The following is a 20,012-nucleotide window of genomic DNA, read 5'->3' as shown; positions in this document are numbered from 1 at the left end:
AACGGGGCGAGAGAAAGCTATAAAAATGAGTGAACTCCAATCTCTGTTTGCATGTCACATGTTTCATTGATAGATTTATAGGATGAGTCAGATTGGGGGAAGTTAGTGTTATCCATTTGTATATAAATAATTCAAGCACTCATTATTATTTCTTCATTAAGGTAAGTCCTCTGTAGAGTTCTTATTGGAAGATAGAACAGTTCATTGGTTCCACTTTATTTTTTATCAATACTGGAAGCAGAGTTATTACTATTTTAAAATCTAAACATTAAATTGGTGCAAATGAGCCATATTCTCTCAAAACCAAAAAAGGGGAGAATGCACCCCCATTTTTCCTAAAGCTCTTATTTCCTAACCACTTTTATCAGGTCTAGCTGAGCTTGTTTTCCAATTCTCTTTCCTACTTATGAGCAAATGTTTCAAGTTTGCACCAAAAGAACACACAGACTTTCTTCATCTGCCAAATCTGGATATTTATTGCCATCTATCTGAAACGATAATACATTTTTTGAGACTACTCTGCTATTTCAATGTGTTTTGATCTCCGGCTTAAGCCACTGAGATTGATGGCTTGGGGACTTGGCTGGGGGTGGAATGTCTCAGCTCCTGCCAACTCTCCATTGTCACATCAACACGTCCAAATCCTGCTCTGTCACAATTTCAGCCTCTCGCCATTGTTGAACTGGCCGACCCTTATCTGACCCAATGTTATCTTTCTAAATTGAATGCAGCTACATCTGGGTAGGGTTTTAAGGGCAATTTTTCCTTTTTTTTACTGAAAGCTTTTTATCCATCCCATCTCTAAATCAGAAAGTTGTTCATGCATAAAATACATACAGGGCAGATGAGAGGTAATTAGGCTCACAAAACACAGTCCTCAGTAATGAGGCTTTTTTTTTATTTACCTCTCTGGTCATCCTCCGGCTTAGCAACCACCATTTAAGGCTGCATATCGCTGCACACACAGGCGAGGGTGTTCTCTAGTTGGAGAATCTGATCTCATCTCCCAACTGTAAGCACAATTAAAGCTTCCATCTCTGTGAGCCAGCAGACTCGTGACCAGATGCCCACTCTGAGGTTTTCTTTTGTTGTCAAACTGAAACTGCTTCCCTATCCCCAGGAACCTTTCACAGTTTATACCTTTAATAGGGTGACCAACTTGTCCATGTCTGCTGGCGCCTAGCCTATTTCTAGCACTGTGAGTTCTGTGTTCTGAACATTTCTTCTGGCCAAGGCAAAGCGGGACAGCTGGTCACCATAACTTGAAAGCTGCTGGGAAAGAGACCTTTCTTTGAGCCTCTAGGTAATAGTTGAGCAAAGTGGAAAACAGCAAAACAGATTCTGAAATAAGATGGAATTCTCCTTTAATTCAGAAAATACATGAGTGCCTACTAAGGGAATGCACAAGAGCCTAAGATAGGGTCCCCTACACTTGAAGCTTCAGCCCCCAAATATACTTGGTGACAGGCACTGGGGAGACATGGGGCTGAGAGAGCAACCATCCCTGACTTGACAGAACCATCAGGCAATTACCTCAAGGGTGGTACATGCTGTGGGGCAGGGTCAAGGAGGGGGCTCTAGTTGTAAAAAGGGAGGATGTTTCTGATTTTCACAACTGTGAGGTGCCGGGCCTGTCTGTGCTGATAAAAGACTTCTCTAGGTGCTTTGTTCTCATGAAACAGTTTACTTGCCATCGACCGAAATAACCCAGCCCACATTCGTTACATGCTCTCATGCCAAAGCTTATTATTTTAGGCTTCTAGTATTACAGTCTTCTATGGGGCTTCCCAGGTAGCTCAGTGGTAAAGAATCTGCCTGCAATGCCGCAGATACAGGTTGGATCCCTAGGTCAGGAAGATCCCCTGGAGAAGGAAATGGCAACGCATTCCAATATTCTTGCCTGGGAAATCCTATGGACAGAGGAGCCTGGTGGGCTACAGTCCATGGGATGGCAAAGAATTGGACACAACTAGGTACTGGAAGTCTCAGCACCAAGCTATTTTTACCTATGTTGAAGTGAAAGTTTAAACTGATGGAACATAAGCAGGACTCAGAATCCATATGGCCTGTTCTAGTAGAGCAAACAACTTGGAGTTCAGCAGCTGGTTTGTTCAAACAAGATAATCAGTCCCCTTGACTTATTTAGAACATACTTCAAATATTTAGTTTCTCAGTTCAAAGCATTTCTGCCAGAGTGTGGTTCATTTTTCTATCAGCATGATAAATGACAGCAATGGATTTATATTGTAGACGTTTTCATTCCTAAGAATGTATTTCACTGTTTTGTGGATTTAAAAAAAAAAAAAAAAGACTGGTTGTTCACTGGGCTGTTTGCAGGGAAACAGTGTCCCCGCATGGCCAAGAAACATCACTGCAGCATCCATCTCTACAGTGGTACATACGTTTGGCTCAATTTCCTCATTACCTCACTCCTCCTCTTAGCAAACTTGTTTCATAGCACGGAATTATGATGTCATTGGAGATAATTTTGTTATTCGATCAAACTCACTAGCTATTAGTTTTTTAATAACCTCTCATACTGAAGCTATGTGGTAAGTGCAAACAAATTCAAGGAAAGGAAGAATCAACAATCACAAAACGAGCCTTGTCATTTGAGTCAAGCTGAGCGTATAAAATGGCACTCGGGCTTCCCTGGTGGCTGAGATGGTTAAGAATCTGCCTGCAATGCAGTCTACCTGGGTTTGATCCCTGGGTCGGGAAGATCCCCCGGAGAAGGGAAAGGCTACCCACTCCGGTATTCTGGCCTGGAGAAATCTGTGGACAGAGGAGCCTGGTGAGCTACAGTCCATGGAGTTGCAAAGAGTCAGACACTACCTAGCGACTAACATTTTCACTTTTCAGGACACTTGAAAATCCTTGCCATTTTACTATACTAGGAGGGTAGGAAGAAGTGGAGATTCCGTGGAAGTAAAGCAATGGAAAACATTTTCTTCTCGTTCTTTACCAACTTAGTCTCTTAAACACTCAAAAAAGCATCAGAGAATACCCCAACAGAGTTGTAGGGTTTGCCAGAGACAGGAAACAGCCACAGTAACCAGAGAAACTCGTAAAATAACAAAATTATTTTGCTTGGAATCCTAAATTTACCACCAATCACTGCACTTCACATTACTAAAAAGGCCAGTGAAGAGGAAGAAGAACAGTGCAAAGATATCTTATCTCTGTACTGGTGATGGGAGCTGGCCCTGGTCTAGTTATTTGGCTGCATAGAAGTATATAAGTGTATACCAGCTCTTCAAAATAAACAACTTCCCTCTATCTATCTGACAAATGAAGAGGTGAGAGTGTAGAAAAATGTTACTTGGACTTTCAAAACAATAGACTGAGTGAGCCCAAAAGAAGGGATTTCCAATTCTTCTAAGAGGAAGTAGTCTTTATTTTACCAAAATTGACTGTACTTATGAGACAACTAAGGACCTCTTGGGTGTTGCTAGTAGTAAAGAACCTGCCTGCCAAAGCAGGAGACCCATGTTCCATCCCTGGGTCAGGAAGATCCCCTGGAGGAGGGTAGGGAAACCCACTCCAGTGTTCTTGCCTGGAGAGTCCCATGGACAGAGAGGAACCTGGTAGGCTACAGTCCATGAAGTCGCAAAGAATCAGACACGACTGAAGCGACTTAGCACCCACACACACATGAGCGAAAAAACAGAAGTGGGAGGAAAGGGGAGGAAGGAGATAGAGGGGTCTTGGCTACAGAAATCTACCAAGTAAGGCTTGACCCTTCAACTGTTGACTGAGGTAAAGACAGAATCTCAGCTTTATAGCTACTCATTCAATTGTTCATTCTTCCACTTCTCCATCAATTAAACAATTAATTGTATTTATTCACAAAAATAAATTTATAAATTGTAATTTTAATTTATAAATATATTTACATTTTATTTATTTTTATAAATAAACACAATAAACCAACCAACAGACTTACTAGGAATCTACTTGTACCAAGGATATAAAAAATAGTTCTTAAAATTAAAAATCAAGCTACCATATGATCCTGTAATCTCACTCCTGAGCATATATCTGGAGAAAACCATAATTTGAAAAGATACATGCATCCCAGTGTTCACTGAAGCACTAATTACAATAGCCAAGACATGGAAGCAGCCAAATGTCCATCAACAGATAAATGGATAAAGAAGATGTGCTATACATATACACAGTAAAATATTACTCAGCCATTAAAAAAGAATGAAATAATGCCATTGGCAGAAACACGGGTCGACCTAGAGCATATCATATTAAGTGAAGTAAGCCAGACAGTGAAAGACAAATATTATATGATAATGCTTATATGTAGTGATCAAAAAAAAAATGATACAAATGAACTTATATACAAAACAGAAATAGAGGAGGGGACATATGTACACCTATGGCTGATTCATGTTGATGTGTGGAAGAAACCAACACAACACTGGAAAGCAATTGTCCTCCATTAAAAATAAATAAATTATATTTTAAAAAAACAGAAATAGAATATAGAAAACAAACCTAACTGTTACCAAAGGAGAAATGGGGGGAGGAATAAATTAGAAGTTTGGGATTAACATACACAATATTATATATAATATAATCAACAAGGACCTATGTATAGCACAGGAAGCTAATATCAATATTTTGTAATAACCTATATGGGAAAAGAATCTGAAAAAATAGATATACATGTAAATATGATTGAATCACCTTGCTGTATACCTGAAACTAAGACAACACTGTAAATGAACTATAGTTCAATTCTTAAAAATGATTCTTGGTTTTTGAAAAAACTTATATTCTGGGATTTCCCTGGCAGTACAGTGGTTAGGACTCCATGCTTCCAATGCAAGGGGCAGGAGGTCGATCCCTGGTTGGGGAACTAGGACTCCACATGCCTCGTGGTATGGGCAAAACATTTAAAAACTTTTTTAAACTAAAAAAAAGAAACATTATATTCTGCTTGGTGAGAAAGATCTCTAAACAAAAACAAATGTGGTACAACATAAGCATTATGCTAGAGGTATACAAAAAGTACCACGGAAAAAAATATTTTTTCTACAATGAAAGAAATGGACTGAAAAGGAATTAGTACCATGGATGAATGGAGGGGTATGAGATTTGTTTATATATATATACACACACACACACACACACACATATACATATATATTCTATTCTACTCTATTCCACAAGATCTATATTATAACCAATCTACTACACTTTTAAAGGGATAAAAACTTAACCAGGAGAAAAGCATTTCTTCATCAAACAAAGATAATGTACACAGGTTCCTCCTTCGCCATAACATCTTATTCTTTTCTCTTCCTTCTACTTTGCACAATTGGCAAATACACATTTAATATCTGTCTCCCCTTCTCAACTGTGAACTCCACGAAGGCAGGAACTATGTCTGTTTTCTTCAGCATTATGTGTCTAGTGTCTAACAGAGAAATCTAGGACACAAGAACTTGACTCTCAGGGGAGAGGATAAATGCAAAGGCTCAGAAAATTATGGAAAACAATGGGAGAAATGTCCTAAAAAATGAGCATCATTTTGGTAGAGCCGGTCAGGAGACCAGGCCAGTACTGCCTGAGTAAGAAAGAAAAGGAGGTGTCCACGGGCATCCTGGAAAAAAGGGGGACCCCAGAACATGTCCCTGGGGTGTGAGAGAGGCACTGTGAACTTGTGGGAGCATCACTGGCTAGAATTTTCTGAGGCGTCAGGGTTCCTTTTGACTTACCTTTTATTCCTGGAAGACCTGGTGCCCCTGGGTCCCCCAGGATGCCTCTTGGTCCAGGATCCCCCACTTCTCCTGGAGGTCCCTGCAGCCCAGGTCCCCCTGGATTACCTGAGGATGACAGGGTGGTTTTGCAGGCATCCAGGTGATACACAAGTTTCATTAACTGGGGAGACCATCTATATTCTTAATATATGGGTACCTGGGATATTGTTTTATTACTTTTTCTTCCTTAACCTCCTAGTTTTAATCTCAAGAGGAGAAAATACACTTCAGATTAAAGTTGCCAATTTTGATTTGAAATTTTCACTTGATTCTGAATTGGCAGGAGGAGGAGCCATTGAAATGTTGTGTTGAATGGGTGAGGTTTGTCTGAAGGCTAAAGAAGAGGAAATCAGCATCCTGAATGGAAGAGGCCTTAGGGAAGGCTGGAGAGGAGCTTTTCTCTGTCAGCCCATCACTTTGTGCCTGGCATCCTCCTTGGATGAAGACAGGTCTGTCTTCATTTGTTCCTAGACCAACCCAGTGAGATCAGTCTATCTCCAACTTAGGGGTCAGGGATAGGTACATTTAAGTGACTTGTCCAGAGTCACAGGTCTGGGAAATGGCAGAGCCAGCTCTGGACCAGTCTAAGAGACAAGAGCTAGATGAGTGCCCAGGAAGTCTCCGGGTGCCTTTCAAGTTACCTGGACATCCTGTTGGTCCAGAGAAGCCAGGAGGTCCTGGCCTTCCCGGTGGTCCTCCAGGACCTTGAGCACCGGGCAAGCCCTGCTCTCCAGATGCTCCCAAACGTCCTAAACAAAGAAGGATCGAACATCTGAGTAGTTGCAGTTGCTCTCCAAAGTGGTGAATCTATAAAACCTCCAACTTCAGCTCTTGCTTTTCTACTCTTATTTTTATATACATACAATTTTTCTATTGAAAAGATAACATATAGGAAAAATTGAAAACAAAATACCTATAATCCCACCAACTTAACATAGTATTTCATATATATAACATCGTGCAAATAAGGCCTCCAATTTTATATTGATTTTTAATTAGTGTTGTATCATAAGTAATCTTCCAAGCTTCATATCATTTTCCTAATTATTGTTTTGAAACAACTGGCTGATAGCTTATTGAGTTAACTCTAATTAAATTGATTAACTAATTTTCTCTACTCTTGGCCATCTGAATTATTTCTAACTCTTACTGTTATGCATAATGATCCTTATATATTTTCAATCTTTTTTTTTCTCCTATTAAATTGTTTCCTTAGGAAAAATTCCTAGGAGTAGAATTTTTAGGTAACAGAGTCTGATATTTTGGTTGTTTTTAATGCATTTTTAAGGGCTGAAGTATTTTAAAGTAAATCACAGACATCATGGAATTTCATCCCTAAATATCTCAGGAGGTATGTCTGAAAACATAAGAACATTTTCCTATGTGGCCAAAATAACATCATCACAGCCAAGAAAATTAATCATGTTCAATACTCATTCCATGCTTGAGTTGTCTCAATTGTCCTCTTAATGTCCTTCACAGCTGGTTTGTCCTCACTGGGTCCCCTTCCAGAACCACATATTACATCTGGTGGGTACATCTACTAGGTTAAAATAAAATTGACCATGGTCCCCTTCTCAGGACAGTGACATGCTGAAGAGGAAGGCTCAGTTGCTTTTAGTGTTCAAGAACAGACCATTCAGCATTTGGTTCTTGAAAGAGGTTGCCTAGTGGTTTTGGATAAAGTCTTCATCAACTCACATCACCACACATAACCCACCCACAGCCCCACAACTCCGAGAGCATAACATGTGCTCACTGAAGACTTTTTAGTTTTTGGATTTGTTTTCTTGCTAATCTAGTAAGAATGAAATGATACTTCAGACTTTAAGTCATATTTGATTACTAGAGATGTTGACTTTGCCATGTGTTTATTCATTATCTATGACTTTAATACAATTTATATTTATAGGATAAACCAATAGTCTGTGCCAAAATTCATCTGCAAATAAATTACATGGTACTGTATTTACAAACCCACGGAGGTCAGAGTCACTATTCTAAAACACAAGAAACAAGCCTGTGTTAGTCTATACTTGTTCCTGATCAAATTTCAGATCATGAGCTTCACTGTGTGTTGTTTTATTTATCCTGAAAATATCCCTGCAGTAAAGGTGTTAGTTGTGTTAGTCGCTCAGTCGTGTCCAACTCTCTGGAACTGTAGCCTGCCAGGCTTCTCTCATGGAATTCTCCAGGCAAGAATACTGGAGTGGGTTGCTATTTCCTTCTCCAGGGGATCTTCCTGACCCAGGTATCAAACCCAGGTCTTCTGTATTGTGGGGAGATTCTTTACCATCTGAGGACAGCATTTTCCTATTTGCAAATGAAAGTTGTTTAGTCGCTAAGTCATGTCCAACTCTTTTGCAACCCCATAAACTGTAGCCTGCCAGGTTCCTCTGTCCATGGGATTTCCCAGGCAAGAATACTGGAGTGGGTTACCATTTCCTTCTCCAGGGGAATATTCCCTACCCAGGGATTGAACCCAGGTTTCCTGCACTGGCGAGCAGATTCTTTACCACTGAGCCACCAGGGAAGCCCTTTTGCAAATGAAAAAACTGAACTATTAAAGGCTTGCTTCTCCAATCACAGTTGTATTAAAAATAGAACTTCTGGGTTAATCTCTACTGTATTTGCTCTCTGAAACAAAGGAAGGGGAAGTAGACCTGAACCCAATACAATCATATAAAGTCCCCTGAGACAGGCTGCAGGTCCATGCCTTCTTGTTAGGCTTGTTCAAATTCAATCCAGCTTTTTTCCAGTCAATGAAAATTGCATGTTTAGGTAAACTCTGTGCTGGTACATAAAGTATGATGTAACTTTAAAAATTTAAGCAAAAGCCATGGCATTTGGGAAAGGGAATGATTTAAATGATGATAACCACAGGAGACCAGGGAAATATAATACCAAGGCAAATTTTCTTGAAAAAGTGAGCCTATATATAAAATAACTCAGCTTTATGATTTTTAACTTAAAATATTAGGTAATATAAAAGGTCTCCATTTTGGACTACTTTCAGCTCATGAAATCTTACTCTCTTAAAGGTTCTACATAAAAATAGCAGTAAGTGTGGAAAGATTTCTTCATGTTTTGCTGATGATGACAATGATGAATTACACATTATATTTGTATAGCACTTTTTGGTTTACAAATCGCTTTTAAGGAATCTCATTTGATCTTCAGAACAACCTGTGATCTGCTTAAGGCCAGTTTACAGATGAGCAAACAGCTCAGAGATGATAAGCAACTGGCCCAAGACCACATATTCAGTGGTAATGGAGGTTGACTTTGAACCAGTGATTTTCCTTTCTGAGACCTCATTCTAGTACTTTTTATGAACCCCTACAATGCTAACCTCAAAGCTATTTTCCCCTCCAAATGTACACACATAAGCTATACATCTCAGTTAAAATTATATTACCTAAATCTATTTGACACGCCAGAGGTAAAAGACCCAAAGGGAAAGGAATGGGAAAGGAAGGTTTTGCCAGGGTAATGGCTTGTTCTTCTGTTAGATTTCCATTTTAGCAATTTATGATATAAAAACAAATTTTAATTCATTCTTATTGTAAATATGGCTTCCCTGTGCCTATAATTTATTGAATTGTGGAGGTAAACAGAGTGTAAATGGCTTCCCTTGTGGTTCAGATGGTAAAGAATCTACCTGCAATGCAGGAGATGTGTGTTTGATCCCTGGGTTGGTAAGATCCCCTGGAGAAGGGAATGGCTTCCCAGTCCAGCATTCTTGCCTAGAAAAATTGCATGACAGAGGTGCCTAATGGGTTCTGTAGTACCTGGGGTCAGAAAGGGTCAGACACGATTAAGCGACTAACACACACACACAGAGTATAAAGACAACTGAAACTCTATAAAATGTCTAAAGTTAAAAAACAAATTTTTTATTTATTCTTTAAAATAAATAAATACATAAACAAGTGAAATAAAAACAAAGAAATAAAAATTCCCATAATAGATCTGCTCAGTCTGTCATATGGAATGAAACGTCACCATCACCAAACAGAATTTGAAGATGAAGCATGAAACTATTAATATGAGACATTTAATTTACAAATGCATGCTCAGTCATGTCCGACTCTTTGTGACCACATAGACTGTAGCCCACCAGGCTCCTCTGTCCACAGGATTGTCCAGGCAAGAATACTGGAGTGAGCTGCTATTTCCTCTTCCAGGAGATCTTTCCAACCCAGGGATTGAACCGCTGTCTCCTGTGTCTCCTGCATTGGCAGGCAAATTCTTTACCACAAAGCCACCTTGGAAGCCCTTAATTTACACGGTGCTCATCTAAGTGTAAACCTAGTCTCTAACCTGTCCACTATCAGCTTAACAGCCCTGGGCATCACTGATTGAACCAATTACCAGTGGAGAAACAAATATTCCTTCCTGGCAGTGGATATCCTTGTGCACACACCTTTGTACATCTGTCTGATTATTGACTTCAGGTGTATTCCAACACGCAGAATTAGTAAAAGGCTATGTGTATTTTGTCAGCTGTGGGTCATCTACTGTAGGCAGCCACAGGCTCTATGGAGGGCAAGAACTCACTGGAACACCATTATCTGTTCTGAGGGATTACACATCAACTGTTGCTGATTAATAGAGTACTGTTTCCAAAGACTTGTTGTGGATGATGAAGCTTTACATTTTTTTTTTTTTTTGGTTAGGTTTTTAGTAAATTAGATACACAGGAAATGCGGTATTCTATAATATTATATCTCAGCAACAGCAGCCCTCGGGTCATTCACCTATGCTTTTGTGAGTAGAAAAGAAAGGGTTGGAATGAAAACCTGTCAGTTGAGTGGTTCTTGCTAATTATCATTTTTAATTACAGAGATTGTAAAAGGGTCCAAATTTTCACTTTTGACCCTAGAAAGTGTGTTGTTAACATCCCAAGTCATGGGACCCATGATGGAAAGAAGATGATGAGTCTCCAGTGTTCTCCTAGGCCAGTGTTTATACATAAGTTTTCTGTTTATTTCTTTTTTAAAAAAAGCTTTATTTATTTATTTGGCTGTGTCAGGCCTTTATTGTAGTGTACAGGCTTCTCTAGTTGTAGCACGTGGATATACTTGCCCCATGGCATCTGTGATCTTAGTTCCCTGACCGGGGATTGAACCCTTAGAAGGCAGATTCTTAACCTCTGGACTACCAGAGGTTAAGTCCCTAAACATAGTCCTTCTGATACGTATCTTAATGAGTAAAGAGGGGAGAAAATACTGATATAATCATTCCCAGCGAGGAGGATGAAGTAATTGTTCTATTTTTCAAAAACACTTACTCTTTTTTGTTTGAATAAGAAAAAATGTGTCTGTACCTGGATATCCGGGGCTACCTGGCTCACCCCTTGGACCAGGTAGGCCAAACTGACTTGCAGATTCTCCTTTGTACCCTGTAAGTGATAAAATACACACATTATTTAAGAGAGTTTATATTTTTTTCCACCAAGTGATGTAATAACTTTCATGTATTTGTGTTTTTATCGTCTATCTTCAATGTTCCAGGAAAGGATTTTTTGAAAAATGCTTTTTTTTACCCCTACATAAGAACATAGGGGATGCAAGGTGAGATTTAAGAACATATGTAAGAACACAGATCCAAGGTGTGATTTAAACACACACACACACGTTTATAGTTCATAACAGTCATAAGAAACAAAAGATCTTAGTAAGCTTAAATTTTTAATTTTCTAAAGTAGTTTCAAATTTAGATGTCTATTTAAGAAATTACTTGGCATTGAGTAACTATATCCTCATACTGTTTTTCAGGAAGAGAAAGCAGAAAGTGTTACTGTTTCGGCTACTGCAATCACATTTCAAGCTCTCTGCAAGGAAGTTCAACTCAGTGTCCTTGAAAAAAAAAAAAGTCACAAAAAGTCATCTTATTGATGACTTCACAAGGCACACTCAAAGGCCACTGTAGGCACTGATTCTCACAGTCCCGCAGAGCTGTTCCACACTGCTGCTGTGTCCTGTCAGACACAGAGACTCATTAATACATCATAGCTGAGAGTCAATTAAAAGCCGCTTACTCCTTGGAAGGAAAGTTATGACCAACCTAGACAGCATATTAAAAAACAGAGACATTACTTTGCCAACAAAGGTCCATCTAGTCAAGGCTGTGGTTTTTCCAGTGGTCATGTATGGATGTGAGAGTTGGACTATAAAGAAAGCTGAGCACCAAAGAATTGATGCTTTTGAACTGTGGTGTTGGAGAAGACTCTTGAGAGTCCCTTGGACTGCAAGGAGATCCAACAGTCCATCCTAAAGGAGATGGGTCCTGGGTGTTCATTGGAAGGACTGATGTTGAAGCTGAAACTCCAATCCTTTGGCCACCTGATGCGAAGAGCTGACTCACTGGAAAAGACCCTGATGCTGGGAAAAATTGAGGGCAGGAGGAGAAGGGGACGACAGAGGATGAGATGGTTGGATGGCATCACTGATTCAATGGACATGAGTTTGGGTAAACTCCGGGAGTTGGTGATGGACAGGGGGGCCTGGCGTGCTGCGGTTCATGGGGTTGCAAAGAGTCAGATATGACTGAGCTACTGAACTGAACTGAACTGAGAGTCAATTATAAATGGAGGATTCAAAATGGTGTAGTAGGGAAGGGCAAAATAATTGATGTGGTTGTAAGAGAAGAAGAGAGCTAATTAGGCACATGTTGTAGCACCTGCCCACCAACACCCCTTTAAAGGGGTCTCACCCACACCTTAGAGAAGGTTCTCTTCCACCTGACCCTACTCATAATTGTGGTTAGCCCTTTGAAGGGTGCAAATCTGGTCCATCCCAGGTCAGCCAGCCTTTGAGAAATTGTAATAAAAAGTAAGAATTTGAGTTCCTTGCCTATTGAGGCAGAAATCAAAAGCATTTTCATGATGGAGGTTGGTTATCACAATGTCCTGGTACAGATCATGTTCAAGTGCAATCCAAACATATCCAGAGAGATCCAGAAAGGATACTGAATACAGAGTGATAAAGCTGGTTGTAGGCAGATAAGAGAAAATCAGACCATGAAGACAAGTCTCAAGAGAAAAAACTATGGATTGCCTGAGGGGTAGGTTCCATCAGACTGTGGTCCCACAGAACTATAGCTCTTATTTGTGGGCTCCACGAGACAGCTTTTACTTCAGTATCTTCATTGTACTTCATTTTCTGGAAAAGATGGCCAAATGCAAGGAGGAAGGAAATGAGAAGAAATAGGTTTGTTCTTTGAGAGAGGCGAAACATCTATAATAAATGCATAGATGAATAGAAGAAAAGACGAGGAGTGTGTTCTGAGCACTGAAGCTATACAATGTCAAAATCAAATATGAAAACTTTCCTATTTGTAAGTATTTCTGAAGAGGAGGTCTAAATTACTTTTTCTGAATAAGTAAGGGTGCAGAGTTCATTTTTTTCATATAGCAATTATCCCATTATTTATGGAGTGTCTCTCAAAGTAAAAAGCATGTTTCAATGGTAGTAAGGGAGAAGATTTTTAGGCAGCTCAATAATCACTGTTTCACATTTCAGGGTTATTTATTTTAACCTATATTAAAATAAAACATAACTGTACATTAAGCCTGTAAATTCACAGATAGGGTAAGGCTAAGGTTAAAAAGGTGAATCATTTTAAAATAGATTTAAAGAAAAATATTAACCCAATGATACACAAAAATAGTAAAAATATTAAAGCTTGTGTGTAAACATTGCAATTTAAGATAGCCTGATTTTTGTTTGTTTGTTTATCTGCATAAAGAGTTAATGAAACCTCTATTTCTAAGGACATTTTTAACCTGGGGTTAAATTTCTATTCCTATTTTCCTGGAAACCTGATAAAGGTAGAATGTAAGTTGTGTTACAAGGCAACACTGTCTCTGGCATAAATTAAACTAAGGCCTGTGAGGCCAAATGCAGCCTGCAGACTTTTGTAAATAAAGTTTTATTGGAACACAGCTATACCCCTTTGTTTTCATGCTTGCTGTGTTTTCATATACTGTTGTTGCAGCAGAGCTCACGCAGCTAAAGATATTTATGATCCGGCCCTCTGTCAAAAAGACATTTGCTGACCTTTGGCTTACGGTAAAAAATCTCAATTGTAAATTACACTTGGCCCAGGAGTTCTTAGTGAACTATTACCCCTTGGTGAGAAGCCAAGGCTGTGGCTTTCTCTGTCTACCATGACTCTTGTGACTGAGCCCCTAAAAGCTGTACCCATGCAGTTTTTAGAAGCGACACTGGTTCCTCAGGGGCATGCGACATGGGCCTCCAATGTGAGCTGTCACTCACGGAGCTGCAGTCACTAGAACGGCTCTGAAGACTCCTACCAAGCACGCGGACATGTTTTCTACACAGCACCATTGGATCTGAATGACAAATACAGATGATGGAGGTCTTATCTGACTGTCTAGTAGAGTCTGTGAAGAACTCTTTAAATGTTGCCGTTTGATACACTTTGCTTTTCATGCCAAAGGTACTTGCTCACAATGTTACAAACACCCAGGACTATGAGCTTGGTGGATGGCTACTGTATTTCCAAGCCATACCTTTAGGTCCTCTTGTACCATCAATTCCTGAAGGTCCCGGGCAGCCTGGAGAACCTGGCTCACCCTGATAGTTTAATGAAACAGAAGTAAGACTTTAACTGAATTTCAGATAGAAATGACACACTCTTAATATGACCCAGTTATCATTTTCTATAACAAATTAGGCTTTTATGATTTGCTGTGGTAAAGAAAATTGGAAATGCATCACAAGCATATCACTGCATGCATCCAGTTTGTAAAAAGCTGACAAAATGCTTCCAGAATTAGCAATACCAACAGGAGGTATCCAGTTCTCTATATTTGATTGTAAAACAGTAATTGCATCACATCATTTGAACTTGAAGCTTTGAATGAACGAACTGATACCAAATAAAATATTATTATAAAGTAGTTAAAAAAAAAAAGTAGTTCATACCCAAAGCTTTAAAAATCTATTTTACTCCAAAAATGAGTAGCAAAGTATGTTATACATTATCCAGAAGTTGTAAGGTAGGCTCCTGCAGTTGTACTTCCTGGGGTATTTTGCTCATGATTGTAAAGATAAAAAATATTTACAACAAAATCTATGATGTCTGCCATTGGATAGGAAGGCTTTGAAATCAGAATTTGGGTCATTTTTCACATGACTGTTTAATCTGATGTACCAGCAATCCTGAGGCAAGTCTCTATGAAGCTGTTTAAACAAAGAAGGAGTAGTATGTGGAGTAAGTGACTTGTCACTGGAACCAGGCGTGAGCACTGGCCAGAAATTAGTTACATCATGGCCTTCCAGAGTCTCCATTCTTCTCTCGACCAACTTATATTCTAAAAGCTGTTGAAAGGACCCTGACATACACTGGCAAAGTAAGATGCCTAATGGGCATCCCCAGGGCGAAAGGTTTTACTATTTCTTTCCTTCCAAGACAGCAGCTGCTTACCTGGTCACCCGGAAATCCTGGAAAACCACCGACCCCTCTCAGCCCAGGTGAGCCCGGAGGGCCTGGGGGTCCAGGATGCCCTGGCTGCCCATTTCTCCCGGGCTCCCCAGGGTGAAATCCAGGTGGTCCATAGCTTCCTGGCTCTCCTCTCCTTCCTTGCATCCCAGGATGACCTTTATCACCTGATGGAGTTGGAAGAATTACAGACCTCCTGGAGGAAATTTGGGGCTGGGTGATAGTTAGAAAACAGGTCTTTGGTCCTACTTATAGGAGATGAGGGCTTCCCTGGTGGCTCATATGGTAAAAAATCTAGCTGCAATGTGGGAGACCAGGGTTTGATCCTGTGCTGGGAAGATCCCCTGGAGGAGGGCATGGCAACCCACTCCAGTATTCTTGCCTGGAAAATCCCCATGGATAGAGGAGCCTGGCAGGGTGCAGTCCATGGGGTTGCAGAGTCGGACACAACTGATTGACTAAGCATACAGGAGATGAAGCCATGTCCTAGGAATTAAGACTACTAATTCCTGCCCTAAACCATATCACAAGGGTTTCTGGCTTCTATGATCTCACCGTAAAAAGGATTCCTCCATAAAGAATCCCAGGGCTATCCCAGAGAAGGATGCTTTATTTATTCCAGCATCACTTGCTTTATTATAACACGCTTATTTTACAGATGAGGAAGGACTTACCCATAGAAGTTAAAACATTCATCCTCTAACAACTAGTTAAAGAAGAACCCAGATCTCACACAGATCAGGTCTAAACCAGGGATGGGGAACACAAACTTGCCATCAAACCACTTGCTCTGCAGTGTATCTGAGGGCCAGGAGCGCAGGCCTCAAGGAGCATGTTAGAAATCCAGACCTGCTGACTCAGTAACTGCATTTTAACAAGGGCCCCCAGGGATGCCCACTGAAGACCGAGTAGCACCTTTTGTGCTTGAAATTCTGGATAGTCACTGTGCTATTCGTTTTAATGAAAGTGTTAGTCACTCAGTTGTGTCCGCCTCTTTGCAACCCCATGGAGTGTAGCCCACCAGGCTCCTCTGTCCATGGGATTCTCCAGGCAAGAATACTGGAGTGGGTTGCCATTCTCTTCTCCAGGGGATCTTCCTGAGCCAGGGATTGAACCTGGGTCTCCTGCACTGCAGGCAGATTCTTTACTGTCTGAGCCACCAGGGAAGCTCAAACCAGGAACACTTTAAACATGGAACCAGTGTTTCAAGTATCTGTTTGAACTGATTCTCATTTGGAATATCCAAATCTGTTTCTTTTTTATTCTGCAGGTACATGGGCTTAATTGTTCCACAGTACATGGGATCTTCCCGGATCAGGGATTGAACCTGTGTCTCCTGCACTGGCAGGCGGATTCTTTATCACTGAGCCACCAGCGAAGCCCCTAAACACATATGAACTACAGCTAAGTTCTAACATGGAAAAAAAAGTACCATGAGGGAGATTCCTAAGCATGTATTTTTATTTTTATCTAAAGAATGAACTTTCCTAAACTCTGTATTACAGTTTCCTTGCAAAAGTTGTCTAATATACATGCTTGTTTGAATGACCTGTAAAGAACTTAACTTACTTGGTATGGTTAAAAAACATAAGCATTTACCATTTTCTCCTGGGAATCCACCATCCCCGGAAGGTCCAGGTTCTCCAGTTTCCCCCTTCTTAGAAATAATATCCATTTCTCCTTCATCTCCCGGGGGTCCTCTTGCTCCTTTAGATATTAATTACATAAGAGCGAAACAAATTATGACTGTTTAAGAAGCATCAGACATGTGATTATTCCTTTGTGGCTCTTCACATCCAGTTTGCAGATTCTCATTCAACTGAAACTGTATTTATGTTCATAGACTGCATGGTATCAACATTGTTGATTGACTGCATAAAGGGAGGTCCACGCCTTTTACACTCCTCTCCCACCTTGTCCAGCAACGGTGTCTGATATATAGTAAGTCCCTACCTATGAATGGGTTATGTTCCTAGAGTGCGTCTGTAAGTCCAATTTGTTTGTAAGCACAACAAAGTTAGCCTAGGTTCCCTACTAACATAGCTGGCTTATATAGTACTACACTGTAATAGGTTTATAATATTTTTTACACAAATAATATATAAAACACACACAAAAAAATTTTTAATCTTATAATAGAGGATCTTGAAAAATAAAGTAGTACCTTACAATAGCTGCATACAGGGGCTGGCATCGAGTGAACAAGCAAGAAGAGTTACTGACTAGAAGAGGGACAGGAGGTGGGAGATGGCAGAGCTGAAGGATCGTCAGCAATAGGAGACAGAGGGCGAGGTGCAGTTTCACTCATGCCTGACATTGGTGGAACGCATGTTTGCATCTTTGAAGGTTCACAACTTGAAGATTCGTGTGCAGGGGACTTACTGTACACTGAGTGCTCGGGGAATGTTTGCTAAACTCAAGCAAACTGGTCTCAGTGAAAAAAGGCTTGAAAAGTTCCAGGTCTAAAATACATCTCTTTATCCTGTAAATTTTAAATTGTCCATCTCACATTTTCCAGTTCCCCATTTTCCCCTTCCTAACTACCCTCCAATTTTCTCTTACATTAAAAGAACGGACAATTAATTTGGTTCTCCACATAGAGAATTCTAAAAGGTAGGAGGGGTGGACGATATTTCTCCTCGTTTGGGCAAGCACTGGCCAGTGGTAGATGTGGGCTGGAGTGGGCTCATCCCAGCTTGGCGAGAGTCACTTACTAACAAGTCAAGAATTTTGTAAACTAGTTGCTAAACCACTGGTTGTTTTAAATCAGTCATGGTGGGAGTATTTGCAAACACTACAGATCTGGGCATTTTAAAAAAATTTTATTTGAGAGCCAGCCTACCAGCACATCATTGGCATTAACCCAATTTTAAATATTTTTAGTGAGATAATTATATAGTAGCATAATAGCACAGCAAACATCACTTATCTAAGCTAGCAGAGAATGACTCTTTCATTCCTTGATTCTACATAAATAATTTACAGGCTAGTAAAACAAAAAATAATATTATAATCAATCAACTAAAAGAAATTTGAATAAAGTATGAGGCTATTTGCCCAAAGGGTTTTAAAGACAAAAATTTTTGTTTTTAGAAATTGTCAAGCCTTCATTCTTAACAGTGGAAATGAATTTGTACCTTCACTCTCTGCAGCCTCTTTGGCTAAGAGATCAAGGTAAATATTTAACAAGAATGGGCACAGAACCCTGACACCAGTGGTCTTGAAACTTTTTTTTTAATAATAGTGAAAACTCTTTTTTAAAATAAAGCTTGGGAGGGATGCAATTCACAGCCCAGATGAAAGCATACTCAAATAGTTGAATGGTCAGCAGGCTATGGCCCAAGAGCCAAATTCTGCCTGCTGTCAGTTTTTATATAATCTGTGAGCCCTGAATGATTTCACAATGTTAATCACTGGGGGAGGGGACTCAAAATAAGAAGAATAAAATGACATGTGAAATTAAATGAAGTTCCAACTTCAGTGTCCATAAATAAATTTTACTGGAACACGGCTATGTTTTTTTGTTTACTTGTCTCAGGCTGGTTTTGTGCTCTAAATGCCGAGTTGCATAATTTCAACAGAGACCATAGGGTCTGCAAAGGCTAAAATATTTATATCTGGCTTTAAACAAAAAACTGGTTTGTTTGCTTGCTTGTTTTCATTAAAAAAACTTGAAGCAGGATTTGGGGGCCAGGAGCCCTGCTTGCACCCCATTCCCAAAAGGTGAGAAGGTTTTCTGAAACCCAAAAGCTACCCATCAAAGCCCTTGTTAATTTTCTCTGTTAATAGAACAATTCACTTACCACAGTCATATGTGATAAGACTGAGAGGTAAGGAAAACTAATTTTGTTTAAAATCCTAAAACAAACACCACAGATTCAGAAGGAGCAGAATCTAAGTGGCAGAAGGATCCATTTTATTTTTCAGGGATTGTACTTACAGTTTCTGGCCAAAGACTAAAAACATCCTGTGTTGCATCAAGAGGCTGTTAGCTGTTACCTTTGCCACCTTTCAGTCCTCGGTCTCCCGGGAAGCCAGGCCAACCCTTCTCTCCGTGTTCTCCCTTTCTGCCAGGGTGTCCATCCTGACCAGGTTTTCCTCTCTCTCCTGGAAAACCCAGGAAGCCAGGCAGCCCCTGGGGTCCTGATGAATGAGAACATGAAAATTTAGGGAAAGTTTTATAGGCTAGTATGGTTCCTGGAACTGTGTTTCTTTCTTTCCTTTTTTTAAGATTTTTGATGAGGAGCATTTTTTGTTATTTATTTATTTAGGCTGTGATGGGTCTTCCTTGCAGAGTGGGCTTGTCTCTAGTTGCGAAGAACAGGAGCTACTCTTTGTTGTGGCGCTTAGGCTTCTCATTGTGAAGCACAGGCTCTCGGGTGCTAAGGCTTCCATAGTTGCGGCATGTGAGTTCAGTAGTCGTGGCTCCCAGACTCAACAGCGCATGCTCAGTCAGTTGAAAGGCCCCGGCGTGTGGGATCTTCTCCGATCAGAGATCAAACCTGTGTCTCCCGCACTGGCAGGTGGATTCACCACTGAGCCACCAAGGAAGCTGGATGGGGACCATTTCTAAAGTCTTATATTGAATTTGTTACAACGTTGCTTCTGTTTTAGGTCTTGTGCTTTTTTGGCCACAAGGCATGTGAGATCCTAGCTCCCTCACCAGGGATCAGATCTCCACCCCTGCATTGTGAAGTGAAGTGGGAACCACTGGACCCCCAGGGAAGTCCCTATCTGTGTTTCTGGCCATCCACTTAGAGATCC

At 40.2% G+C, this 20,012-nt stretch overlaps 2 protein-coding genes across 7 annotated transcripts in view; one reads left to right on the top strand and one right to left on the bottom strand.

Annotated features, from left to right (window-relative positions):
- RHBDD1 (rhomboid domain containing 1) overlaps positions 1-11,712 on the top strand; it is a 187,821-nt gene extending 176,109 nt beyond the window's left edge. For all 3 annotated transcript variants that reach the window (XM_043909849.1, XM_043909848.1, XM_043909850.1), the window contains one exon: positions 11,558-11,712. In XM_043909849.1, the coding sequence (XP_043765784.1) occupies positions 11,558-11,677 (120 nt within the window). In that variant the 3' untranslated portion in view covers positions 11,678-11,712. The remainder of the gene's footprint in view (positions 1-11,557) is intronic.
- Positions 1-20,012, bottom strand: part of COL4A4 (collagen type IV alpha 4 chain) — a 146,156-nt gene that overhangs the window by 31,316 nt on the left and 94,828 nt on the right. For all 4 annotated transcript variants that reach the window (XM_043909826.1, XM_043909822.1, XM_043909825.1 and 1 more), the window contains exons 31-37: positions 19,248-19,391; positions 16,848-16,955; positions 15,234-15,415; positions 14,317-14,380; positions 11,107-11,181; positions 6,419-6,526; positions 5,736-5,843 (exon numbers count right to left, since the gene is read on the bottom strand). In XM_043909826.1, the coding sequence (XP_043765761.1) occupies positions 5,736-5,843; positions 6,419-6,526; positions 11,107-11,181; positions 14,317-14,380; positions 15,234-15,415; positions 16,848-16,955; positions 19,248-19,391 (789 nt within the window). The remainder of the gene's footprint in view (positions 1-5,735; positions 5,844-6,418; positions 6,527-11,106; positions 11,182-14,316; positions 14,381-15,233; positions 15,416-16,847; positions 16,956-19,247; positions 19,392-20,012) is intronic.

The sequence above is a fragment of the Cervus elaphus genome, chromosome 8 (genome assembly GCF_910594005.1).
Source record: "Cervus elaphus chromosome 8, mCerEla1.1, whole genome shotgun sequence".
Taxonomy (NCBI): domain Eukaryota; kingdom Metazoa; phylum Chordata; class Mammalia; order Artiodactyla; family Cervidae; genus Cervus; species Cervus elaphus.
This window is presented reverse-complemented; position numbering and strand designations above follow the sequence as displayed.